This window comes from Giraffa tippelskirchi, chromosome 14 (genome assembly GCF_054371585.1).
Source record: "Giraffa tippelskirchi isolate mGirTip1 chromosome 14, T2T-mGirTip1v1.2.pri, whole genome shotgun sequence".
Classification (NCBI taxonomy): Eukaryota; Metazoa; Chordata; class Mammalia; order Artiodactyla; family Giraffidae; genus Giraffa; species Giraffa tippelskirchi.
Genome location: NC_137288.1, coordinates 54,718,114 through 54,744,912, shown reverse-complemented (window position 1 = coordinate 54,744,912; position 26,799 = coordinate 54,718,114). Strand labels below are relative to the sequence as shown.

The following is a 26,799-nucleotide window of genomic DNA, read 5'->3' as shown; positions in this document are numbered from 1 at the left end:
GCCCCTGCGCCCCGCCCTCCCGCTGCCCAGCGGCGCTCGGGCCCCGCCCCGCGCGCCTGTAGCCGGACGCGCGCCGCCTGCGGGTCTGGATCGGAGTGAGTGTGGCCCCGCGGGCAGGTCTCGGCACGCGGCCTTTGGAGGCCGAGTGAGGAAGGCGCACTGAGCGCCTGGTGGAGCCCGCGATCCGAGGCCGGCATGGGGCTGGGCCTCTGGGACCCAGTGTCTGCCCACCGGCCCGCGGAGCAGGTTCCGTGCCGCGCTTTTGTGCTTCCGTTCGTTGCTGTTCCGGCGCTGCGAGCCGCGACCCTCACGCAGGTTAGTCAGTGCATGAAATACTCTGCTCCCGGTGACCGACGGCAGCTACTACTCTTTGAGTGTTGGGGAACACAGAACGATGTTGTATATGCGCTTTTTCTGCAAATACTTATACTGTAACTTAAAGGAGCTGTTCTTGACCAATCACGTAATGTGAGTCATCAGCTGCTAGATTATCAGCGCATTTTACATCCCGCCTGGCTCAGGCTCCTCGGTGTCCGAGGGGGTGGCAGCCACTGTGCCCTCCAGAAAGTGATGCATTTTCCGCTTTACTAATAGTTGACGAAAGATTATTCAGCCATAAAACACACGTTTGTGTTTTATTTCAGGTAAAGGCGCTCTGATTTGGGGAAGCACAAGTCAACCTTTAAAGGAGTCTCATTCTTTAAAAGGTGAGAAAATGAAAAAAAAATGTGAAAATGACTCAGTGATATTCCCCTAAATCCAACTTCTGGAGACTTTTCCTTTTTTAAAATATAAAAGTACTGAATTTAAATCAGAAAGAAAGCCTTTGTTATAGGATATCGTTAACTTATAGGGTCCTCTGTGTGTATGTGTTTGTCTTCTTTTTGAAAAAATTGTGGCAAAATCTCCATCAGTTCAGCTCAGTTGCTCAGTCGTGCGGGACTCTTTGCGACCCCATGGATTGCAGCAGGCCAGGCCTCCCTGTCCATCACCAACTCCCGGAGCTTACTCAAACTCATGTCCATTGAGTCGGTGATGCCACCCAACCAGCCATCTCATCCTCTGTTGTCCCCTTCTCCTCCCGCCTTCAATCTTTCCCAGCATCTGGCTCTTTTCAAATGAATCAGTTCTTGGCATCAGGTAGCCAAAGTATTGGAGTTTCAGCTTCAGCATCAGTCCTTCCAATGAGTATTCAGGACTGATTTCCTTTAGGATGAGCTGGTTGGATCTCCCTGCAGTCCAAGGGACTCTCAAGAGTCTTCTCCAACACCACAGTTCAAAAGCCATCAATTCTTTGGCGCTCAGCTTTCTTTATAGTGGCTTCCCTGGTGGCTCAGAGGTTAAAATGTCTGCCTCCAATGCAGGAGACCTGGGTTCAATCCCTGGGCCGGGAAGATCTCCTGGAGAAGGAAATGGCAACCCACTCCAGTATTCTTGCCTGGAGAATCCCATGGATGGAGGAGCCTGGTGGGCTACGGTCCATGGGGTCGCAAAAAGTCAGACACGACTGAGCGACTTCACTTCACTTTTCTTTATAGTCCAACTCTCACATCCATACATGACTACCGGAAAAACCATAGTTTTGACTAGGCAGACCTTTGTTGGCAAAGTAATGTCTCTGCTTTTTCATATACTGTCTAGGTTGGTCATAACTTTTCTTCCAAGGAGCAAGCGTCTTTTAATTTCACGGCTGCAGTCACCATCTGCAGTGATTTTGGAGCCCCCCAAAATAAAGTATCTCACTGTTTCCACCGTTTGCCCATCTATTTGCCATGAAGTGATGGGACCAGATGCTGTGATCTTAGTTTTCTGAACGTTGAGTTTTAAGCCAACTTTTTCACTCTCCTCTTTCACTTTCATCAAGAGGCTCTTTAGTTCTTCACTTTCTGCCATAAGGGTGGTGTCATCTGCATATCTGAGGTTATTGATATTTCTCCCGGTAATCTTGATTCCAGCTTGTGCTTCATCCAGTCCAGCATTTCTCGTGAAGTACTCTGCATATAAATAAGCAGGGTGACAATATACAGCCTTGAAATACTCATTTCTCGATTTGGAACCAGTCCATTGTTCCATGTCCAGTTCTAACTGTTGCTTCTTGGCCTGCATACAGATTTCTCAAGAGGCAGGTCAGGTGGTCTGGTATCTCCTAAATTTTACCATTTTTAAGTGTACAGTTGAGTGGCTTTCAGTACATTCACATTGTTCTGCAACCATCACCTCCATCCATTTCCAGAGCTTTTTCCTCTTCCCAGATAGAAACTCCACATCCATTATGTAATAACTCTCCGTCCTCCCCATCCCGTGCCCTGGCATCCACCGTCCCACTTCTGTATCTATGGGACTGACTGCTGTAGGGCCCTCATGTACCTGGCCCTCATGTAGCGTTTGTTGTTTGTGACTGGCTTATTTCTTTCAGCATACTGTCCTCAGGGTTCATCCACGTTATGGTCTGGCTCAGAATTTCTTTCCTTTTTTAAGGGCTGAATGATACTCCATTAATAATTAGAGGTTTATGCAACATTTTGTTTATCCGTGATTCATCTGTCAGTTGTCCCTTGGGTAGCTTCCACATTTTGGCTCTTGTGAACTGTGCTACTGTGAACATGGGGTAAAAATATCTGAGTCTCCACTTTCAGGGCATTTGGGTGTGTTAAGAGTTATTACTTAATGGATGTAGAGTTTCCATCTGAGAAGAGGAAAAAGCTCTGGAAATGGATGGAGGTGATGTTTGCAGGACAATTTGAATATACTGAAAGCCACTGTGTACCCAGAAGTGTGTTTGCTGTATCATATGGTAGTTCTACTTGTAATTTTTTTGGGGAGCCACCATACTGTTTTCCACAGTAGTGGGAGCCTATATGGCAGCCTGTATGGCTCTCCTGTAGGGTTAAATTTGATGAGCTTAGTAAAACTGACAAATTGAACATGGAGACAGAAAACAATAACATTTTATTAATTTTGCTTTTTGAGCCCAAACCTGCTAATGCAAAGGAAACCTAATATAGACAGAATTATTCATCATTTATCACAAGAAAGCAACACACAGAATATAGTCTTTATCCTAACCTCCCTCTTCCTCATTTTACAGACTGGTGATACAGATGGATAAGCACGTCTTTTCCACATGTTTGTCGAGTAGACAGGAGGGGTCAGTTGCATCTGGGCCCAGGCGGCACTGAGGAGGTACCAGACATCCCCACCACCCAGGTTAGTCTAGAAAAGGACACATTTTCTCTGCATTCGCCTCTGAGCGCCTGGACGTGAAGGGGACAGTAGTACTTGGTGGTTAAGGCAGTGGCTGTGTTACAGAAGGGGAACCTCTCCCAGGCCTGAGGGTGGGCTCTTGTCTAACACTCAGAAGTGAATTGTCTGAGGAGACACATACTGATGAAGCAGAAGGCTTTACCGGGAATGGTCACCCGGTGGGAGGACAGTGGAGTCAGGGAACCCAGGAGACCTGCTCCGCCGTGTGCTTCCAGTCTCAGGGTTTATGGTGATGGGTTAGTTTTCTGGGTCGTCACTGGACAGTCATCTTGTTAGGCCCACGTTAGGTCCAATTCCCAGTGCTGAGGGCATCTCAGACAAGGCTGATCCCAGCTCGAGGGCTTCTGGGAAGTTGGTGGGATGTATTATGGACTGGCATCTCCTCCCTCCTTTTGTCCCTTCCCAAATTCTTCCTTATCCTTATCGGGACCTCTGTTGTGAGGTAATTCATACAGGTGGTCACTGTCCTGCCTGGCCAGATGGGCGGCTTCAGTTATTGGTTTCTGAACCTCTGTGGGGATCTTAGATCATTGGTTTTGTTACGGTTGAGATAAAACATGAGGTTTACTTTCAGTGAGTCAAGGATCTGGGGCTTTGGGTGTGAAACGTGAGAAGCACTACGCAGTGAATGGTGGAGAAGTGGGGTCAGCCCTGCGGCCACGGCTCCTAGGCCCTCCGGTCACTGGCCTTCTTTCTTTGGACCCGCTGGTTCCTCTGACCAAGCTGGAGGGACTCCCTCAGGGTGTGAGCCTGACTCTTATCTCATCCTGATAAGCCTGCCTCATGGGAATGAAATAAAATTCATAGTTGATGGCAAGACGAGAAAAACCTCAAAATAAAATTTTTCTCTGCCCATTTGGGCCTCCTCCCCCCTTTAGTGTGTGCCCTGCACCTGCACTGACCAGCCCTCCTGACAGAGGGGCTTCCTTCTTCTTCCTGTAGGGGGCCTGCTGACCCACCACCCACCAGTTGTACATGCAGGTCTGCATTGTGTAAACTGTCAGTGAGACATTTGATGTATGACACCTTGCTCAGAAGCAAAAGACCGACTGCCAGGCTGGCTCGAATAAAATTCTCCATTTCTTTCTTGGATGAACTGTTGGTTAATTTTCCCATCAACAATAGAAAGATTTTTTTTTCCCCTTAAAAAGCACTTTTGTGAACATACTGTCAGTGTCTGAAGCAGCAGTGGGGGGTGGGTACTGTGACCCTGTGAGGCCCAGGGGGTCGGGGACTCACTGAGGACCCCAAGCGGAGCTGCAGTCAGTTCTCACAGGTCAGTGCAGCTCTCTCTGTGTGGTGGAGGGTGAAGCACAAAGAGGAGCCAGGGCGGCTCGGTCTTGCTCTTTCCAGCACTGCTGGCTGCAGGGCAGTGACTGGTCATCCATGGCCGCAGGTTCCTTCCAACTGGGCCAGGAGGTGGTGAGGCTGACTGTAGGCTCCGTGAGAGCAGGGAGCTGTCAGAAGCAGCTGTGGTGGGAGTGACGTCCGGGCCCCTAGTGTGGGGCTTGGAGTCGAGCCCAGCCCGGTTCCCACACCCCATCAGCCCTAGAAACACTGCCTTCACTTCAGAAGGTGAAGAGGGTGAGCTGTGGCCATGACATTGAAGACAGTGAGGGGAACTTGACTTTGATGGAAGGTACAGTGAGTTTTGGAAAGAGGAAGAGCCGTTTCCAAGATTTGAGGAAAAGGAATCTTGTTGGAAGGATTCAGTGTCAGAAGTTGTCAAATATGGTTTCTCTGTTATGGGGAGTTCTGTGTATTTTTCAGTGATCACACTGTACCAGGTTCATGTGGCCTTAGGGTGTTCTTGAGAAGACGTGTCTCAGTACCAGCAGGCTGGCCTGCTGCCCCTCCTTCCTCCCTTTCTCCCTCCTTCCCTCTAAGTCCTCTGGCTGAAGGGCTCTTTATGGAGGAAAGAAAACGCCTGGGGAAGGGCAGGGCCCTGGGCCCTTATCTAAGCTGACAGCTGTGTGTGGTGCCCAATGGCAAACCCTATGTCCTCCTGCTCCTGTCCTCCCCACGCCTGTGTCCCCCCTCTCCTGTGTCCCACACCGCTCTTGTGTCCACTGCCCAGCTGAGCAGCTGGGGTGTCGCCTCTCTGTGCTCCGAGGTCTGTCCCCACCACGCCTGCTGGGAGCAGGGTTCCATGACGGAGCAGTGGGCGTGGAGGAGCCACTCGACTTGTCTTTCAGGGTTCTTCGCTGGGAAATGGGGAAGCACAGAGCAGCGGCCGCAGGGATGGGCTCCCTTCCTCCCAGTTCTCGTGGGACGTCAGGTCGTCGAAAGTTTCAGCTGCTGCTGGGCCTTAGCTTTCAGGATTGTAGGATATTCTAGGCCTTTTGAGAGAAGATGGGCAGTGAGAGAAGATGCCTTTCATTTATTTTTTCTTTGCCCTTTTTTTTTTAGTTATTTTTTATTTGAAGGATAATTGCTTTACAGAATTTTGTTGTTTTCTGTCAAACCTCAACATGAACCAGCCGTAGGTATACATATATCCTCTCCCTTTTGAACCTCCCTCCTATCTCCCTCCCCATCCCACCCCTCTAGGTTGATACAGAGCCCCTGTTTGAGTTTCCTGAGACATACAGCAAATTCCTGTTGGCTGCCTTATTTGTTTTTAGGTGAGGTTGTGCAGTTTTCTGTGTCTTGGTGGCTGTGTGTTATGAACACTGCTGTGGAGCAAGCTGGGCTTTTACTGGTCCAGGGGGACCATTCTGCAAGCTGGACTTAGTGGAGATTGATTTAGGCCCTGAAAGAATGTGTCCTGGTCCCCTTGGTGTCAACCATATGCAGGTTCCTAGGTCATCCTGGAAAATCGCCTTCCCAGAAAGGTTTTTCTGCATTTATTGGCTCAGTTAGGACCCGTGGTCAGTGTATCCACAGCCTAGCACCCCCTGCCCCCCCCAGACTTTTGGGGCATCTCCTGTGTCTGAGCTCTCTGTGGCCCCCAGGTCACCACGTGCAGGATCCTTGTCTTGACCATCAGTGTAGGACCCTTCCATGGAGGACCAGCTCTCAGAGCCCCCCTCAAGCCCCCCTTGTGTTGGCCTTCACTTCAGATGTGTCAAAAGTGGATGCAAAGCTCATCTACAATGAAGGTGAATCTGAATGTTTGAAAGGCTCCTGAAGAGAAACCGTTGCACATTAATGTCTCATGAAGGAGGGTCGTCCAGAGCATAAGGCTGATGTGCAGGTGAAAAATCGTGTTTGTGGACACATGTGTAATCCTAACGCAGAATTCATGGCTGTGGCTCCGTCCAACCCTGGCTCTGAGCCAGCGAGGGGACACCTCGCCTGTGAACATCCACTTCTTTTGTGGAAAACCTGTGTAGAGAAGTGGTGAATTCACACCAAAGGCAACACCCTATAGGGGGCTACATACAGCCTGTTGATTTTTGTGGAGGTGGGTGGTGAGGAGTCCTGGAATTGGCACTTACTTGTTAATTGTTGACTTTTCCTGTTTTTTTCTCTGACCTTAACAAACATCCTTCCATCAGATGACTTCTGAAAGTAAAAGTGTTAGTTGCTCAGTCCTGTCTGACTCTGTGACCTTGTGGACTGTAGCCCGCCAGGCTCCTCTGTCCATGGGATTCTCTAGGCAAGAATACTGGAGTGGGTTGCGATTCTCTTCTCCAGGGGATCTTCCCAACCCAGGGATGGAACCCAGATCTCTTGCATTGCAGGTGGATTCTTTACTGTCTGAGCCCCCAGGAAAACCAAATGACATTAAAATAGTGATAAGACTGTCTTCTTGTTTGGAGAACCATTCTAGTAGCTCCTCTGGCCCTTGCAGATGTAGAGACCTCGTACGGAGCCATGACGGGTTGTCCTTGTGAAAGTACAGGACAGAGAGTCTGGGAAGGTGACAGGGTCTGGAAGTCACTGGTTCTTAGTGGCAGTGCCTGACGGTGGCTCCTCAAGGGAGACACATAACCCGGTCCTTCCCTTCCCTGCAGGTACACAGCGGAGACGCGGACGCCACCGCACCTGGCCAGAAGCCTGGCTTCCTCATGGAAAGTCTCTGGCTGCCAGCACCCCTGGGCAGAGATATGGCCTCAAGGCGGCTAGGGGCCAGGGGGCAGTGCCTCCGTTTGTTGAAGCTAAGGGGCTTCTTGCTGCTGAAGCTCTCGGCCGCCGTCTTTGCCACGCTTCTCTTCTGTGAATTTCTGATCTACTACCTCGTCATCTTCCGGTGCAGCTGGCCCGAGCTGAAAACTCCTGAAGGTGCCGGCGCCCTTGGGGCCCCCGAGGCCCCTGAGCCTGTGCTCAGGGCCATGTTCTTGGCTGACACCCACCTGCTCGGGGCCGTGAGAGGCCACTGGCTAGACAAATTACGGAGGTAACTTGGTCCAAATTCAGAGTTTTCTGCAGGTCTGTAGGCCTCTTCCCACAGGTGGGGTCTCATGGTCCCCCATCTGTTTCTGTCTCCACCACCTCAAGTGCACATGGGCACTGGGTCGCTTCCACCCTTTGACCTTTGTGGGTGATGCCACCAGAGGGTTGATGGGGGCGCCTCCTGCCCCGGTGGCCCTGTCTCCGACCCCTTCTTGTCACCCTGGCTGCCCTTGTGCCTCCCTGAACAGGCCTTACTCCTGGGGTGGGTGGAGTGTCCTGGACCACTGGGACATCCCCAGGCGGGGGTGAGGGAGGCCGGACAGATGAAGGCAGAGCTACTGTATTTCCTCTCAGAGCTTTAAACCCCGGGAGGTGTGAGGAAGACAAGAGCTGGAACACACCCACCCCTCCTTTCCTCTTGGTCTCCAGGGAGTGGCAGATGGAGCGAGCCTTCCAGACAGCATTGTGGCTGCTGCAGCCAGAAGTCGTCTTCATCCTGGGGGACATCTTCGACGAGGGGAAGTGGAGCTCCCCCGAGGTGGACATACACTCCCGTGTCTGGGGCTGCACTGAGGTCCAGGGAGCCCAGGGCATGCGGAGTCCTGGCACTGGGCACCGGGGCTCCAGTGTCTGCAGTCGTAGGCTCCATCTCCCCGCCGGTCCCGGGTCCTGTTTGTAGGAGACATCTATGAAGGTTGGCAGATGCTTCCCACGACCCTCTTGGAAGGGAAGTCCGCAGGAGGGAAGTGTCTGGATCGTCCCCAGAGTTCAGGATGCACGCTGAAGTGTGGTTTGACTTAACACTTACGAGGCTGTGCTGCCTAGGAGGTCATGGCCTTTTTCTGAGGGAGTTGGGGGGGGTTGCTGGTGGGAGGTCCCTCTGCCCTCAGGGGTGAGACCAGGTGCTGTGAGCTTTCCAGGAACCAGAGTGCAAGGCTGTTCTCACCTTGGCTGGCAGAACGCTTGGCTTACTGCATTCTTGGGATTAATGGGGGAAAGAAAAGCACCATTCTTGCTACTTAGTTAAAAATGTTCAGTCACTGATGGTTTGAAAAGTGAAAGTTGCTCAGTCGTGTCCGATTCTTTGTGACCCCATGGACTATACAGTCCATGAAATTCTTCAGGCCAGAATACTGGAGTGGGTAGCCTTTCTCTTCTCCAGTGATCTTCCCAACCCAGGGATAGAACCCAGGTCTCTCACATTGCAGGCAAATTGTTTACCAGCTGAGCCACAAGGGAAGCCCAAGAATACTGGAGTGGGTAGCCTATCCCTTTTGCAGTGGATCTTCCCAACCCAGGAATCGAACCGGGGTCTTCTTCATTGCAGGTGGATTCTTTACCAACTGACCTATCAGGGAAACCTGATGGTTTTGGAAGATATTTTTTAAAAAAATTTCAGTTAATTTTTTAAAATATCTTCCAGATGGTTTTGGAAGATATTTTAAAAAATTAATTGAAATTTACTGGGACACTTCAAATGCTGTACAAAGAAAGTCCTGGTTCAGATCTGATGGGAACCCCTGGTCATGGGGTTGCAGTGTTGGTTGTTGTGCTTCCGTCACTAAGTTGTGTCCGACTCTCTGTGACCCACGGACTGCAGCATATCAGGCTTCCCTGTCCTTCCCCATCTCCCAGAGTTTGATCAAACTCATGTCCATTGAGTCGGTGATGCCATCCAACCATCTCATCCTCTGTTGCCCACTTCTCCTTCTGCCCCGAGTCACTGGTTTCATCTAGTCCAGAACTAATTGTGAAACCAGGGAAACGCTGTGTGTAAAAAGCAACTGGTTGTAAAGTGAGCTTGGATATAAATGCTGCTTTAGAAAATTAAGGAGAACATGTTATATTTTTCTAATTTTATGGTATTCTAATTTTAAGTATTATTTGTTAAAGTCTTTGTAAAGTACTGAAGGAATTTGTCCGGCTTATTTCCCTCAGTTCAGTTCAGTTCAGTCGCTCAGTTGTGTCAGACTCTTTGTGACCCCATGAATCACAGCACACCAGGCCTCCCTGCCCATCACCAACTCCTAGAGTTTACCCAAACTCATGTCCATCGAGTCCGTGATGCCATCCAGCCATCTCATCCTCTGTCATTCCCTTCTCCTCCTGCCCCCAATCCTTCTCAGCATCAGGGTCTTTTCCAATGAGTCAAATCTTCGCATGAGGTGCCCAAAGTATTGGAGTTTCGGCTTCAACATCAGTCCTTCCAATGAACACCCAGGATTGATCTCCTTTAGGATGGACTGGTTGGATCTCCTTGCAGTCCAAGGGACTCTCAAGAGTCTTCTCCAACACCACAGTTCAAAAGCATCAATTCTTTGGTGCTCAGCTTTCTTCACTGCCCAACTCTCACATCCATACATGACTACTGGATAAACCATAGCCTTGACTAGATCGACCTTTGTTGACAAAGTAATGTCTCTGGTTTTTAATATGCTATCTAGGTTGGTCATAACTTTCCTTCCAAGGAGTAAGCGTCTTTTAATTTCATGGCCGCAATCATCATCTGCAGTGATTTTGGAGCCCAAAAAAATAAAGTCTGACACTGTTTCCACTGTTTCCCCATCTGTTTCCCATGAAGTGATGGGACCAGATGCCATGATCTTAGTTATCTGAATGTTGAGCTTTAAGCCAACTTTTTCACTCTCCTCTTTCACTTTCATCAAGAGGCTCTTTACTTCTTCTTCACTTTCTACCATAAGGGTGGTGTCATCTGAATATCTGAGGTTATTGATATTTCTCCTGGCATCTTGATTCCAGCTTGTGCTTCTTCCAGCCCAGCATTTCTCATGATATACTCTGCATATAAGTTAAATAAGCAGGGTGACAATATACAGCCTTGACATACTCCTTTTCCTATTTGAAACTAGTCTGTTGTTCCATGTCCAGTTCTAACTGTTGCTTCCTGACCTGCATACAGATTTCTCAAGAGGCAGGTCAGGTGGTCTGGTATTCCCATCTCTTTCAGAATTTTCCACAGTTTATTGTGATCCACACAGTCAAAGGCTTTGGCATAGTCAATAAAGCAGAAATAGATGTTTTTCTGGAACTCTCTTGCTTTTTTGATGATCCAATGGATGTTGGCAATTTGATCTCTGGTTCCTCTGCCTTTTCTAAATCCACCTTGAACATCTGGAAGTTCACGGTTCACGTATTGCTGAAGCCTGGCTTGGAGAATTTTGAGCATTACTTTACTAGCATGTGAGATGAGTGCAATTTTGTGGTAGTTTGAGCATTCTTTGGCATTGCTTTTCTTTGGGATTGGGATGAAAACTGACCTTTTCTAGTCCTGTGGCCACTGCTGAGTTTTCCAAATTTGCTGGCGTATTGAGTGCAGCACTTTCACAGCATCATCTTTCAGGATTTGAAATAGCTCAACTGGAATTCCATCACCTCCAGTAGCTTTGTTCCTAGTGATGCTTTCTAAGGCCCACTTGACTTCACATTCCAGGATGTCTGACTCTAGGTGAGTGGTCACACCATCGTGATTATCTGTGTCGTGAAGATCTTTTTTGTACATGTCTTCTGTGTATTCTTGCCACCTCTTCTTAATATCTTCTGCTTCTGTTAGGTCCATATCATTTCTGTCCTTTATCGAGCCCATCTTTGCATGAAATGTTCCCTTGGTATCTCTAATTTTCTTACAGAGATTTCTAGTCTTTCCCATTCTGTTGTTTTCCTCTATTTCTTTGCATTGATCGCTGAGGAAGGCTTTCTTATCTCTCCTTGCTATTCTTTGGAACTTTGCATTCAGATGGGAATATCTTTCCTTTTCTCCTTTGCTTTTCGCTTCTCTTCTTTTCCCAGCTATTTGTAAGGCCTCCTCAGACAGCCATTTTGCTTTTTTGCATTTCTTTTCCATGGGGATGGTCTTGATCCCTGTCTCCTGTACAATGTCACAAACCTCTGTCCATAGTTCATCAGGCACTCTGTCTATCAGATCTAGTCCCTTAAATCTATTTGTCACTTCCACTGTATAATCATAAGGGATTTGATTTAGGTCATACCTGAATGGTCTAGTGGTTTTCCCTACTTTCTTCAATTTAAGTCTGAATTTGGCAATAAGCAGTTCATGATCTGAGCCACAGTCAGCTCCTGGTCTTGTTTTTGCTGGCTGTATAGAGCTTCTTCATCTTTGGCTGCAAAGACTATAATCAATCTGATTTCAGTGTTGACCATCTGGTGATGTCCATGTGTAGAGTCTTCTCTTGTGTTGTTGGAAGAGGGTGTTTGCTATGACCAGTGCGTTCTTTTGGCAAAACTATTAGCCTTTGCCCTGTTTCATTCTGTATTCCAAGGCCAAATTTGCCTGTTACTCCGGGTGTTTCTTGACTTTCTCCTTTTGCATTCCAGTCCCCTATAATGAAAAGGACATCTTTTTTGGGTGTTAGTTCTAAAAGGTCTTGTAGGTCTTCATAGAACCGTTCAACTTCAGCTTCTTCAACGTTACTGTTTGGGGCATAGGCTTGGATTACTGTGATATTGAATGGTTTGCCTTGGAAATGAACAGAAATCATTCTGTCGTTTTTGAGATTGCATCCACGTACCTCATTTTGGACTCTTGTTGACCATGATGGCTACTCTATTTCTTCTAAGGGATTCCTGCCCACAGTAGTAGATAGAATAGTCATCTGAGTTGAATGCACCCATTCCAGTCCATTTTAGTTCGCTGATTCCTAAAATGTTGACGTTCACTCTCACCATCTCCTGTTTGACCACTTCCAATTTGCCTTGATTCATGGACCTGACATTCCAGGTTCCTATGCAATATTGCTCTTTACAGCATCAGACCTTGCTTCTATCAACAGTCACATCCACAGGGGGGTATTGTTTTTGCTTTGGCTCCATCCCTTTATTCTTTCTGGAATTATTTCTCCACTGATCTCCAGTAGCATATTGGGCACCTACCGACCTGGGAGTTCCTTTTCAGTGTCCTATCTTTTTGCCTTTTCATACTGTTCATGGGGTTCTGAAGGCAAGAATACTGGTTTGCCATTCCCTTCTCCAGTGGACCACATTCTGTCAGACCTCTCCACCATGACCCATCCGTCTTGAGTGGCCCCACACGGCATGTCTTAGTTTCATTGAGTTAGACAAGGCTGTGGTCCATGTGATCGGATTGGCTAGTTTTCTGTGATTATGGTTTCAGTGTGTCTGCCCTCTGATGCCCTCTCGCAACACCTACCGTCTTACTTGGGTTTCTATTACCTTGTACGTGGGGTATCTCTTCATGGCTGCTACAGCAAAGTGCAGCCGCTGCTCCTTACCTTGGACAAGGGGTATCTCCTCACGGCCACCCCTTCTGACCTTGAATGTGGGGTGACTCCTCTCAGCCCTCCTGTGCCTGCGCAACCGCCGCTCCTTGGACGTGGGGTAGCTCCTCTTGGCCGCTGCCCCTGACCTCGGGCGTGGGGTAGCTCCTCTCGGCTGCCGCCCCTGACCTCGTTTTTAGGACATGTCCTGATCTGAGGGGATCCTCAGCTTGGGGTCTGTGCGTGGCTGTCAGGTGCCATTGAAGTAGCGAATGTGTGAAGAGGATGGTTTGGGGAGATACACTGTTTCATTCAAACTTGGCAGCAGGTTAAATACTTAGGTTTGTCTTGGGAAAAGAATGGTAGAAATTCTGTACATTGGCTTTATGGACTCCTGATCCCAGCAGGGAGTGACCTTCCCACCCTCACAACCTGGCAGGGCAGTCCCCCAGGCTGAACTGTGTGCTTCTCTCCGCAGGCCTGGGCAGACGACGTGGGGCGCTTCTGGAAGGTGTTCCGACACCCGCCCCACGTGCAGCTGCGGGTCGTGGCTGGCAACCATGACATCGGCTTCCACTACCAGTGAGTCGTCAGCGGAGGCACCTTCCCCCTGCCCAGCCCAGGGGGGCCTTGCCTGTGGGGTCAGGTGCTGGGAGCTCCTGCACATCACTTGCCAGTCCCACCAACGAACTGTATGTGCCCCAGAGTGGTTCTCGTTTGAACTTAATGTTTTGTGACCCATTTTCTTTGGGAATCAGAAAATAAGATGATTTGGGCTTTAATAGCTGATGTTCACATGGTGCCGGCCTGTTGTGAGCACAGCGCTTCCGTACATTCAGTCTCTTTCTTTACCTGTTATTTTTGTTGCTATACCCACTCTACCAGTGAGGGAGCTAGAGCTCTGGGGATGAAGTCGATCACCTTGGGCCCCAGACTCTCGACTCCAGGCCCCAGGCCGGACAGTGGTGGCAGCACCCTGCTTACCCAGGGCGAGTGGGAGCTCAGAATGTGCTGGTTGGGCCTTCAGGTCTTGGATGTTATTTTTTCTGTGTTCTTGATAATTAGGATGTTTTAAGAATGACTTGTTCTGAAAAATATTTCTTTTCACAATTGATTGGAGGATGGACACATACAGAATAAAACGATTTGAGAAAGTTTTCAACCCTGAACGGCTGTTTTCTTGGAAAGGAATTAAGTGAGTATTATCTGTGAATTCTTCACGAAGACCCCTAGAATGTGACTTAAGAAAGTGTAAACACGATGGTCGTCTTCTAGATCATGGGGTTAATCAACTCCTGACCTCTGAATTCTTGAAACTCCAGGCACCTCTTTGTGGCCAGTGGACATGTGTGCAGGACATGATGGCACATTTAACGGACTGTGACAATGTCCCTGAGGGAGGAGGCGCCAGGGCACCTCAGCTGACGTGCTGTCATCTGGGTGTGAGCTCCTTGGCCCAGTTAGCTTTGCAGGCCCCCCTCCCCGCCTGCCCCCCCACCCCACCCCACCTGGTCTTAGGCTCTGATCTGATGTCTTATTCCATGTCACCCCCACAGGGAGCCAGGGCTGTGGGTGGCCGTCATCTCCCCACCTTACATCCCAGGCCCAGGGACACAAGGTCAAGTGCTGAGTGTAGTGGTCACCTGGGGCCTCTTACTAGTTCAGGGTGGAAAGCCTTTCCCGTCTTGGATTCGACTCCCAGAGATGCTGTCTTGTCCTCTTAGCATCATCTGCACCTGCCGGCACATTGCAGCAGGACTGGGATCTCTTCTCTGTGGGGTGCAGCTCCCGGGTCCCAGAGGACAGGTGCCTGCAGACAGCGCCAGTGCCCATGGCTTGACCTCCTGCCTCTCCGCAGTTTCGTGATGGTCAACAGTGTCGCGCTGGAAGGGGACGGCTGTGACATCTGCTCCAGGGCAGAGGCTGAGCTCCTGGAAATCTCTCACTGGCTTAACTGCTCCCGGGAGGTAGGGTATCCCCCAACCCCTGCCCGACTCTGGGGGCACAGCCATCCCCACTTCCCCCTCCCTCCCACCGTCCAGTGAGTGAAGGGCCTGGCCTCTGACCTGCAGGAGCATCGCCCCCACGGGTGTGGAGATAGGCAGCGGCTGCCGGCCTCGGCCCCCGTCCTGCTACAGGTGAGGGGTCCCCACCTGCTGGCCTGCGAGTGTGTGGGGGAAGCGCAGGGTCTCACAGTCCCCTGACCCCTCTCTGGTCTGGACAGCACTTCCCACTTTACCGGAGAAACGATGCCAACTGCTCTGGGGAGGACGCGGCACCCCTCGATGAGAAGTACACCCCCTTCAAGGAGCGCTATGACGTGCTGTCCCAGGAGGTCTCGCGGAAGGTGTGTGGGGACGTGGGGATGCAGGGTGGGGCAGGTGGCGCCTACACAGGCGTTTCATCCTCTTTCCCTGCTGGGAAACCCACTCCTGTTCCTAAGATCTGGGTGATGATAGTCTCAGCTCTTGTTTATTCTGTTTCCCACCAACATGTATCTAGGACAGTGAATGAGACTGAAGAGTAAAGTCTTTAAGACTTAATTAGAATGTCCTCCCTAAATATATACACACAAATATTTATATACTGTGTGGTGTATGAAATACATAAAACAAGATATACATTTATGAAATGGACTTATTAACATTTATAAAAAAGAAAATATAATTAAAACCATGCAATCTGGGATGGAAAAATAGATTCTTCCTGAGAGCCTGGGCTTACTTTTTGATGGAGTCTGAACAGACTGAAGGACTTGAGGGGATAGGGAGCTGGGTGTGTGTGTCCCCAGACCCTGGCGACCTCTCACTGCCTCCACTCTCACCACAGCTGCTGTGGTGGCTGCGGCCACGCCTGGTGCTCAGCGGCCACACGCACAGCGCCTGCGAGGTCCAGCACGGGGCAGGCGTCCTGGAGGTCAGTGTGCCATCTTTCAGTTGGAGGAACAGAAACAACCCCAGTTTCATCATGGTATGTGAATGTTTATTTTTGTCTTAAAGCTTCCATAGTATTTAAATCAACACAGTGATCACCTACTGAATTGCAGCATGAATTGCCGCAATCTGTGAAAACACACAGAAGCTGTAACCACATCCCTCCCAGCACACCCAGCAGCGTGAACCCCTCTCTGGGGACAGTTGTTTCTGGCAGGGTGGTGAGGGGACCATCTCATGGCGTCTCGTCCGGCAAGGACAGCAGTGCCCCAGGAGCTCTGCCTTCTGGTTTCTAAGGAGACAGGGTCATCCTGTCTTATTTTCCACACACGCCTATTTGTGCTGACAGACAGATGCTGCGGGTCTTGCACGTTTGTCAGGGACGTTAGTGACGACCTGAAGCTTCAGTTCCTTTCTTTGAGCCCTGAGTCCATGTCCAGGTTACAGTGCTTTCACATCAGGAGTTTTTTCTTAATAACAGGATGGGGAAAACCTCCTGCTTTCAAATTCAAAGTAAATAAATGTTCCCTACCATCATTGCACACAGCAAAAATGTCTACCAAAAGAAAAAAAAGGCCCATTGAAATGCCCCACACACGTGCATTTCTAAGTAATAGATTGCTTACTTCAGCATCAAGTGGCATGATAAACAGCTGTGTCCTGTTTGTTCCTGGATGACCACTGATCTAAGTCTCCAGGCCTCTCTGAATCCTCTCCTGCATGGCCTCTGGGTTTAGAGGACCTCCCCACCCTGTGCTAGGTGCTAGATTCAGTGGGGGATCAGCTCCCGGGCCATGTGCACTCAGCCCCGGGGACCCAGCATGTGGGATGGGGGCAGTGTGGCCTGCAGTGTCCTTGGTCTCAGATTCGTTGGGCCCAGCGGCTCACTCCCTTGGTCGTGTGTGCGGGTTGGTGCCATCCGGGAAGCTGATGGTCTTGCTTGCTCCCCAGGGCAGCATCACGCCCATGGACTACGCCCTCGCCAAGTGCTACCTGCCGCGTGAGGACATGATTCTGACCACATACTGTGTGGCAGCCGGGTGCCTCATGGTCATCACTTTAGTCCCCACTGGGCTTGTGGCTGCACCTTTTCATTTTGGTTGGAGGGTGCTCAGAAAATTTAAGACCATGTGAGTAGCAGGAGACTTGCTCTTGGCAGTAGTAAGTCCCAAAGCCAAAGAAAATAAACTTTGGGCGGTGCTCATGGACGATGAGACTACAGTGGGCCATGGGCACCACTCCTGGGTTCCGGATCATGTGTGTCAGGCCCTGCAGGATCAGTGGTGTTCCCAGGCTGCAGAAATGGGACCTGTCTCTACACCGGGTCTGTTTGCTCGTTTATCAAGTGTGTGTGTTATCAGAGACTCTGTACAGTGTGTAGAAGCTGTGTGTGATCACTGGCATGCACTGGACAGCCTCCCTTCCCCAGGACAGAGGGCCAGCTGTACACATATGTGGGGTCTGCGTCTGTCCTCCTGTGAATGTTCTCAAGTTTCTGTTTTATAAAGTCGTGTGCTTAAAATAAAATACAGATGCTACAAGCAAGAATATATTGTTCTCACAGACTTCTTTATTTCTGTGCTAAATTAATGGAATCAGATTTTTAGATGAGTGTAATTTCCTCTCCAAGTTGTTAAATCTGAATTGAATGCCTGTCAGTATCAAAAGAAACTCGAAAAAATGGACCAGGAAGAGGCTTTTGGTATTTAAAAATAAATATGCCATGGTAATTTTAAGCCTCATAAAATCTCTGTGTGTTTGTTTTGGAGAATCTAGCTCTTCAGTCGGACTTCTAAATAGGAAGTTTAGTTACAGGGGAATTGTTGAATTATAATTCATAAAAAATACACAGTTTCATTCTTTTGGGTATATATTGGGGCTGTAGCTCTTCAGATTCTCTTCATGTTGTACTGTGAAAATGCAATGGAAACTGAAGATTGTTTCCCCTTTGTAAGTCTCAGTTCATCTGAGAGTTTTATGGAACAAGGATGGCAGGAGCCCAAATTCAGTGATGATGATTGAAAATGTGTGATGGTGCACTGTCTGTAGAGCTGTCATCCTTTATTTCATGGAAAACTAGTATGTAAATGTGGATGAGTTTACAAAAGATTGTAAGATGCTGCTTTAGAGAGTAAACTTTAAAACATTAAAGACCATGAAGACGAAATAGAAGTTAATGTCGGCATCCATGTCATTGAGATATGACCTCAGACGGTTTTAACAGGTTATCCCTGACCTGAGAGCACCAGCCTCGGGGCGGTGGACAGACGAGGCCGGCTTTTGAGGTCTTGTACTGGATGGAGCTCACAAGGCTGCATTTGCAGATCTTTCAGAGTTGAGGAACAGCTGTATTCATGTTTCAAATAAAGGTTTTGTCGTGTTTTTTCTTCAAAAGGCAAATCAAGAGTCTGTCCTTTAACTCCCCCTAGGCCAGACACAGCCTGAAACCCTTGTCTTTTCCTTGCTGTTTGTTTATGATGGGACCTGTGCTCAAGGAAGTGGTTCAGAGACTTGGACTAAGGGAACAGGTGGCCTTGAAAAAGTCTTTAAATAGCCAGATAATGGAGAAACATGTTTTCTGGATAGAAAAATGTCCCTGGTTCCCGGAACAAGAGGCTTTTGATGTGGGCGTGGCATTCTGTGAGAGGTGGAGGATTACTGTGTGTCACTTAAAATATTTATATAAACGTATATATACATATCTATTGATCAACAAGTATTATAAAGAGTACCAGCCTGATAAACCCCTAAGCTCTACATACACCATTTGTTCTCTTCCTCAAAGCAAGTGCAGTGATGAGGACGACTGTTCAGCACAACAGAAACTCGTTTCTTTACAGGGAGAGCCACAGTCAAGGCACGAAGATCTATAGGGATTTTCCTTGAGTAGTTAGTTATCAAAATAATATTACATCTTGTGATCTGTACAGTGTAATAAACCAGCAATAAAACAGCAACAGGAAGAACCTATTAAAGGAGGCACTGCCACAGCAGTGGAGTCTGGGGGACCACAGTGGATGGGACTCGTGAACTTGAGGAATGTGGCCCCAGCGAGTTGGGGCTTTCTGCTGACACGTGGAAGGTCAAGGGGCTCCAGCAACAAGGCTGAGGCTGGCCTCCCCTGGAGATGGAACTGAACCCCACTGCGGCTCGGGGTCTCCCCTGAGTCGGGCCCATTGGGTCAGAAAGGTGACCCCCAGTCAGGCCTGAGCTAGTGTGTCTCCCCATCTTCCAAGTTCTCCACGAGTCAGGGGGCCCCCACCCCTACACAGACCAGGGTTGGGGGAGGAGGGAGGGGACAGAGGTGGCTGGGGGCCCAGTGGTCACGAGAGCCCCGCAGACAGCCCCAGGGCGGATGAACAGGACTCCTTGAGTTGCACCTGGTGGGCCTGGGATGGGGGGCAGGGCGGGGCGGGGCAGCGGGGGGCGGGGGGGCTCACAGGAGCTCGTACTGCTTGAGGTGCATCCGCTGGATGATGTCCCTGCAGTCGTTGAAGACGCGGCGGATGTTCTCCGTGTCCACGGCGCACGTGAAGTGAGGGTAGCAGTAGTGCTTGCCATCGCCGGTGGCCGTGCTGATGCGCTGTGGGGACACGGCGATCAGCTCCGGGGTGGGGGACCGGGGGGCTGGGATAGGGGGTGTCTGTGCCAGGGTTGAGCTCCCCAGAACCCACTGTCTATGCAAGTTTGAAATCAGCTCAGTATACAAAGTTTTTTTTCAAAATGAGGACATTTAAACCTGAGTGGGTCTGTTTCCATGTGACCCCTGAACCGAGGGGGAGTAACCCCCCCACCCCGTCCTTTTGGGAAAAGGCGACACGCGGACAGGTGGCTGTCTCGGGGCAGCCCCGGGGCCTGCTCCCTGACCAGTGCTGCTGACAAGCTGTGTGACCTGAGGTCCTAAGTCCACCTCTTGGAGGCTCGGCAGGCTCATCACTCTGGGGAGGGGAAACGAGCTGTGGGAGGCTGAGCACAGAGTGGTGAGGCCCTCGGCAGCTGAGCACAGAGCGGTGAGGCCCTCGGCGGCAGCGGGAAGGCAGAGGGCGGGGAAGCGCTCACCAGGAACAGGTCCCGGATGAAGAACTTCGCTCTCGTGACTTTGGGGTCTTCTCCCGCGTCCGGCGTCGCTGTAGGAGATGAAAGGAGCTTTGATTTAAGAGCTTTGATTTAAGAGCCGTGAAATGGATACAGCTCAACAAAGGGCATGAGAGGCGGAGGGCCTTTGGCCATGCATCCGAAATCTTCCTTCCTCCTCCCAGGTCATTTTGATTTTAGCAGTGGTTGGCGTCTGCTGCTGGGAGACGTCGTCCACTCACATCAGATGGACGTGTCTCACTGACCGGGGAGCCCTGCCCCCCGACTGCCTGCACCCCCGGGTCATCCTGAGGCCTCATCCTGAGACCTTCCCAGGAAACGTGCTGACCAGACAGGGTGAGGGGGGCAGGAGGCTGGTTCCCCGGAGTGGTCAGAGCAGGCCCGGCCTGTGAGGTGGATGGCGACCCCACCACATGGCGGGCAGGGTGGGGCTGGGGTGCTCCCTGGCCTAGGGAGCCCCCACCAGGCTGGCTGAAGTTGGTGCAGAGACCTAGATAGGTTCTTCTAACTGAAGTCTCTGGGAAAGCCCCCTTCATTCTGCTTCATCCCTTTTGGGACTAAACCATGAGGAGTGGGGTTATTGTGCTGTAAGCAAACCCCTGCCTGGAGACTCTGGGGGCAGGATGGGGGGTGGCCCAGGAAACTCAAACCCCATAAGCAGCCCCTGGAAGGGGGCGCGAATCCTCCAAGGTTTGTTGGACAGGACCTTCTGGGCAGCAGCAATGATGGCTTCCTCGGACGGTTGGTTGCCTGAAGTCACCATGCTGTGGCCGGAGTCATCACTGGGGACAGAGGCCTTGACATGGTGCCGGCAGCGGGTGGCTCAGGACAGAGGCCTGGCTAGGGCCACTCAGACAGTGGCTCCCTCTCAGTCTGTGCAAGGTCAGTGGGCAGGTCCACGTGGACTGACCCACACAGGCCCGGGAGGCAGAGAGTCTCCGTCAACCCTCACCCACACCAAGCTGCCCTCCCTCCCCCTGCCCGTGTGGACCAAGTCAGACTGAAATTTTCACACATGGGACCCTATGGACTCTTGAATGCTCTAATAGCTTAGAGTGGGCAGGGGTGGAGAAGACTGATCCAAATTAACTGAATTTCCCAGATTCATCAGAATTGTGGGAATTATAGTCACAGTGCTGTCGAAACAGCAGTTCTTTCCCATAATTCTGAGATAACTTGTTTCAGAATCTTACCGTCTTCAGGAACACTATAATTTGCGTACTCTGGGAAATAGTCTTCAATTTTTGATTTCCCTGCCAGCACTTTTTCTGCCAGCATATCCTGTTTGTTCAGGAACAAGATGATGGAAATGGTTCGCAACCACCTGGAAGGAGAAGCAAGCATACAGATTCGGGTCCTTGGCAGCAGGGCGAGGCAACCTGCCGCCCTCTGGACAAGGGGCAGGGCTTGGATTTCTCGACACCCCAGCACCTTGGCCCCCACTCCATCTGCATGCAGGACATTCCCATGAGGATAAACTCTCCACCAGAATAATTCTGCTCCACCAGGCTGTACATTTATTGGCACCAAAACTAAGCTTCATGTAGGGAATAAGTGCACTCGGATTTGTGTGGTGTAATTTACTAGTAAAGGGTTAGAAAAGCAGAAGAAGTTAAAACCCCAACAACAGAACAGAGAGGTGGGCGTGTGGGGCTATTGGTCGAGGACCTGGCATGTGGGGGGTCTGAGTAAGGACCCATCACCGGGCTGACAAGCCAAGGGAGGGGCTCAGGGGTCATCTAGTCATCAGTGCATGTTTTGAATGGGTGCTTTCTGAATGTTAAAACCCAAACAAAGCCAATTTTGAACCATATACATGATTCGGAGATTTCCACCATAGAGATCTGGATTTTCCTGACCGAGTCCTATCAGTTCCACCCCCATCGAAAGTCTCCACATTAGATGGGCTGGAAGGGACACTGCTTATGGTTTGAGAAGATTTATCATGAGGAAAGACTCCCTCGGAAAACAAAGATGGCCGTGCTGAGTGGCATTAGCTCTAAACCCAGGGCAAGGCCGAGTTCACCACCTCTCACCTGTTGTTCCAGATGCTCTCGAAAAGGTCCAGCGACTCCCGCAGGCGGTTGGTGTTGTTGTCTTCCCGGATGACCATGTTGTAGCTGCTGCAAGCGGCCACATAGATGATGGCAGTGACGTCTGGGTGGGGAAGGGGGGCACCTGGGTGACTCACAGCAGTGATGTTCCATGTCTCCAGGGAGAGCTCCCTCGGTGACGGCACTGGTAATCCCAGCCCCCAAAGCAGCAGGGACAGCGTGACCCAGGGTGCCGGACTCCCGTGTCCAGGGGACCCTTGGTCAAGGCACTTAATGATGAGCTAGTGGGAAGCAGCTGAGACACGGCAGCGGGAGTGGGGGTGGGTTCATCCCCATTTTGAGAGAGTGGAGAACTCACCGTTGAAGCACTGGATCCATTTTCTTCTCTCGTCCCTCTGGCCTCCGACATCAAACATGCTGGGGGAGAATGGGGTGGGGGTGGTTATCCAGGGGTGGTGGATGCTCCTCCTTTGCTGCTCCCCCACCTGGCCCAAGGCTCTCCTCGCTTGGTGACGTTGTGGACTGGCCCCATGGGGCCTCCCTGGTCTGGCCCGGCTGGGTGTCCACACCCAGTGTTTCTCTCCTCCCGGCCCTTGCCCTGCGGTCTGTCAGTGGCTCTCGGCTCTTGTCCTCCCAGGGAAACCCCTGCCTGCGTCCTCCTCCTCTGCACCTGCCCAGGCTGCCAGGCTGGCTCACCCTCTCAGCCATGTGGAGCTCAGGTACCTCCCTCCCTGCACTGACCTCCTGCGCTCCAGGGTGTGCAGGGGGATATGGCAGCACCTGCCCACCCAGGATCACCCACCATCCAGGCCCAGGGGTCCTGCCCACACACTTACTGGAAGTTGACTTTGTCCACTTGGAATCTGGTCTCGAAAATCCCTGAGGTCAGAACTCTGCACCTGAGGAGGTCCTAGGGGCAGAGAGAGGGGAGCAGACCCAGTGACCCTGTCCTTAGGAGTCGTCCTGGGGCAGAGAGGGGAGCAGACCCAGAGACCCTGTCCTTAGGAGGTAGCCCCGGGGCAGCCACATGCCTTGAGTTTCCCTCCATCAGAAAAGAAAAGGAAATTAAACACTTGACATTTGTCAACATTCTCGGTCTCACTCCCCAGAGAAAGTCACAGTTATGTATTGGTCTGGTATACGGTCTCAATGGCTCAGCTTTCTTTTCTTTAGGAATTTCTTCTCATCTCTCCTGAGAGTCCTCTATTGACACGGGTCCCTGACAGCTGCCTGGGGTCTGGGGAGCAGGGCCCGTCCTGCCAGCTCTTGCTCCGGGTCAGACTCCCGTGGGTGCTGGCTGGTTTCAGACTGTCTTCTGTATTTCTAGTCTCTAACATAAAAGATGCTGTATTCCCAAGGGGATGAGAAGGCCGTACAGTTTCACAATCTGACACCTCTGCAGGCCAGTCAGGTGTCGGTGTTTCTTTGCTGGTGACCAAATCCATTAGGATGTCAATCAGCGACTGCAGATTCCAGAATTGGGGGATGGTGGCCCCTCTGAACTGATGAGGAGTCTGAAGACAGACACTCCAGGGGTGGGCTCAAGGCCCAGGTAACAGCTCCTGGGTCAGCCTCACAGAGGGATGGATGCTGGGGTGGGTGAGGAGCCCAGATCTCTGGGTGGTGGGAGGCAGGGAGCAAAGACCCTCCAGTCTCCCCAGGTTCGGCTGTAGTTGTGGCCTGACCCCACCTACCTGGTCTGTGGGCGTGTAGTCCACCAGGCTGACGCTGTCGATTCTCTCCAGGAAGCTGGAAAGAAGGCAAGACATGCTAGGAACACCTCCGGGCTGGGAGGCAGGTGCCCATGTTTGGGGGGGGCCCCCTGGAGCCCAGGGGGACCAGGTAGCCACGGACCAGCAGGTTCACGCTTTATTCCTCAACACACGTCTCCCCAGCAGGTCAGTATCCTCACGGTGCTGATGGGGTGCCAGACCCTTCCCTTCCTCCCCTCTTCCCCTGTGTGAGGCTGAGGTCCTTGCAAGGTTGAGCTGGTGGATGGCCACTGTGCAGGCACATAGGAGGCCAGACCGCCCCAGTAAGACCGGGGTTCAGTGGGAGTCATGTGTGCACAGGCTGAGCCTGACTGGGAGGTCAGTCTGGCCCCCAAGGTCTGATGCTTCACCGGTGGAGGGGGAGAGGGAGGGCAGGACACGGCATGTGTGGGTCCTCCCACCCTCGTTCACATCCACCTTCACACCCACCCAGCCTTCTCTTCCTACATAGCACTTACCACCACCTGACAAGTTCTACACATATTTGTCTATTATCTGTCTCTCCCTCTGAATTCAGGACCCACCATTCTGTCCCGTTGGATGGGTTTCCCCAGCACCTGGCTTGGGCCCTGTGTGTCTGTGGGATGAAGTGAGCAGGTGCTACGAGGCCCAACCTGGACCTGGGAGGACACGGGGGGACCTAGGGGATACAGGGGTAGCCCGGAGGACATGGAGCTGGTAACTAGCGAGCATGGACCATGTTCTGGGTGGGAGGAGCGGAGCGTGTGAGGACCAGGAGGGGACTTGCTCAACATTCCTGCTGGATGGCTCGAGTCCAATGCTCTGATCTGGAGTAAAGCCACAGAGGCTTCCCCTCAGCCTGTGTGTTCAGGAGCTTCTGCGCAGTGATGGGTGGGCACCTCCCCATGGCCACAGCAGCCTCCCCGGCCAGCACTACAGGCCCTGGAGTTGCTTCCTGGAGGAGGGGCTTAGGAGGGGACACTGATAGCTCAGCCTGTTGTGAAAACCACAGTGGGGTTTGGCCCAGTCCTCACTGGCCTTGTATCTGGTGCACCAGAGGGCCCTTAAAGTCTACCCTGACCACCTCACAGGAAAGGAAGGGGGCAAGAGCCTCGTGTCTGTGATGGTGGGGGAGAGGTGTCTGCGCAGTGGTGGTGGGGTTCTGGACCCTGGGGGCTCTGGCAGGGGTGAGGGATGACCCGCCTCCCTCCCCACTATGGGGCTGTGATAACTTGAAGCGGTCCTCCTCTTAGCAGGGAAATCTAACATGAACATGTGACAGGTGCTGATCCTCGCTGAAAGGGCTGGAAGGAACTGAAAATCAGACCAGGCAGGAAGTCCTTCAGCTCCAGTCAGAGTTTAGGGGGCACTCACTTTCACACTGGATGCAGACAGAGAGGAGGGGGTGAATGAGTCTATTAGATGGCAGTGACTGGTACAAGTAGAAACAATGAAATGTGGTCAACAAAAAAGACATCAAGCGTTCCTGAAAGATCAGAGACCACCATCCCAAGGAGGACGCTGTAGGAGTACCCTCCTGACACAGACAAAGGAAAACTGTCCCTCGCGTCCCCACCCCTGAGCCATGGGGTGGGATGGGTGTTAGGATTCTTCCATGCATGCGTGCTAAGATGCTTCAGTCATGTCTGACTCTCTGCAACCTTACGGACTGTAGCCCACCAGGCTCCTCTGTCCGTGGGATTCTTCAGGCAAGAATACTGGAGTGGGTTGCCATGCCCTTCTCCAGAAGATCTTCCGAACCCAGGGACTGAACCTGCGATTCATGTCTCTTGCATTGGCCGGTGGGCTCTTTACCACTTCCACCTGGTACTTAACCACCTGGGATCTGACAGGCATTAGTGAACATTTCCCAGGCATCTTCTGAACTGTCACTGATGCGGGATGGTCCTCTGAGTTCACATTTGTGCCACAGAAGTAAAATGGGCAAATCCCCCCAGGTGGCTGAGAGCCTAAGGAGTAAAAACTACAGCAGTCAGTTTCTGTAGGCTTTTCGCCTTAATCTTTGGTTCAACTGGCGTCTTACCCACATGGTGTAGAAGGACTTCTTAAAATTGGGGCTCCTGAAATAATATATAGGACGGGAATTTTAAAAGAACTTTCCAGATTATGCAGTTTTGTGTGACTAAATTTTTTTATGGTTTTTAAAAAAAATTTATTTATTTCGGGCTGCACTGGGTCTTCATTGCTGCATGCTGGCATTCTCTAGTTGGGGAGAGCAGGGGCTCTTGCTGTGGCACATGGGCTCTAGGTACACAGCATCGGTAGTTTTGCCTCATGGGCTCAGTAGTTGTCAGCACTTAGTTGCTCCTCAGTATGTGGAATCTTCCTGTACCAGGGATTGAACCTATTTCCCCTGCATTGGCAGGCGGATTTTTAACCACTGGACCACCAGGGAAGCCCGTGACTAAATTTTAAAGGGGTGACTCCCTAAACACACCAATGCCTGTGATGCGGAAAAATTCACAAGATCTAAGAGTCCCACTTGTAGACACTTCACTCCTACTAGACGCAGAGCTGCCAGACAACAAGTTACCATTGTACAAAGTCACTCCCATCACAGTCACTTTAGGAAAAGCAGTTAAGGAGCAATTTACTGTGCTTTCTTTTAACTGCTTCCTACTACAGCTGAGGATAGTTGTCTTTGCAGAGTGTTTTTACTCTGGCCACTGGGATCCCCTTCTGCTGGATCCTGGCACAAGACAGCCATTCACTGCTCTTTTCTCCTCTGTTGGCTGCCCCACCCCAGTATCTCAGAATTGCAGAGTTCCTCTGGCCAGGGGGTGGGGGCATGGATTGTGAAAACACGAAACTATTCTGTTAAATGCCTTTGAACAACTGGATCCGAGGAAACACACCAGTGACATTTAAATAAAATGTACTTAAAATGATATGTTTTGTGAAGAATGTAGCAGGTCAGAGCTCTGACAACCTGAGTAAAGCCTTTTCTCGGTATGTTATCAAAATGCACTTCATGACGCTTATTTACCTGATGTAAAAATACTGGAGGAAAGTGTTACCAGAAGTAACAGCAGCCTGCAGCAGGCCCGAGACCCAGGTCATATAAGAAGTGGTCCTTGACCAGAGCTGGAGCTTGGGAGTTGCAGCTAAG

At 50.9% G+C, this 26,799-nt stretch overlaps 2 protein-coding genes across 9 annotated transcripts in view; one reads left to right on the top strand and one right to left on the bottom strand.

Moving 5' to 3' along the window:
- The first annotated feature begins 45 nt into the window (after nt 1-45).
- MPPE1 (metallophosphoesterase 1) lies at nt 46-17,332 on the top strand. Of its 6 annotated transcripts, XM_081561681.1 has the most exons (13): nt 46-315; nt 645-707; nt 3,089-3,207; nt 6,327-6,460; nt 7,224-7,606; nt 8,032-8,140; nt 13,333-13,436; nt 13,975-14,049; nt 14,713-14,821; nt 14,927-14,992; nt 15,079-15,201; nt 15,684-15,824; nt 16,739-17,332. In XM_081561681.1, exons 4-13 carry the CDS (start codon nt 6,422-6,424, stop codon nt 16,919-16,921), a joined length of 1,332 nt encoding a protein of 443 aa, XP_081417807.1. In that variant the 5' UTR covers nt 46-315; nt 645-707; nt 3,089-3,207; nt 6,327-6,421; the 3' UTR covers nt 16,922-17,332. The 6 variants fall into 6 exon arrangements, with proteins under 6 accessions (XP_081417807.1, XP_081417809.1, XP_081417808.1 ...); XM_081561683.1 differs by lacking the exon at nt 6,327-6,460 and having other exon boundaries at nt 3,089-3,183; XM_081561682.1 differs by lacking the exon at nt 6,327-6,460.
- The window catches only part of GNAL (G protein subunit alpha L), an 84,811-nt gene continuing 73,826 nt past the window's right edge, over nt 15,815-26,799 (bottom strand). For all 3 annotated transcript variants that reach the window (XM_081561687.1, XM_081561688.1, XM_081561689.1), the window contains 7 exons: nt 23,631-23,685; nt 22,773-22,846; nt 22,295-22,353; nt 21,919-22,039; nt 21,076-21,206; nt 19,847-19,914; nt 15,815-19,370 (listed from right to left, as the gene is read on the bottom strand). In XM_081561687.1, coding sequence (XP_081417813.1) covers nt 19,224-19,370; nt 19,847-19,914; nt 21,076-21,206; nt 21,919-22,039; nt 22,295-22,353; nt 22,773-22,846; nt 23,631-23,685 — 655 coding nt within the window. In that variant the 3' untranslated portion in view covers nt 15,815-19,223. The remainder of the gene's footprint in view (nt 19,371-19,846; nt 19,915-21,075; nt 21,207-21,918; nt 22,040-22,294; nt 22,354-22,772; nt 22,847-23,630; nt 23,686-26,799) is intronic.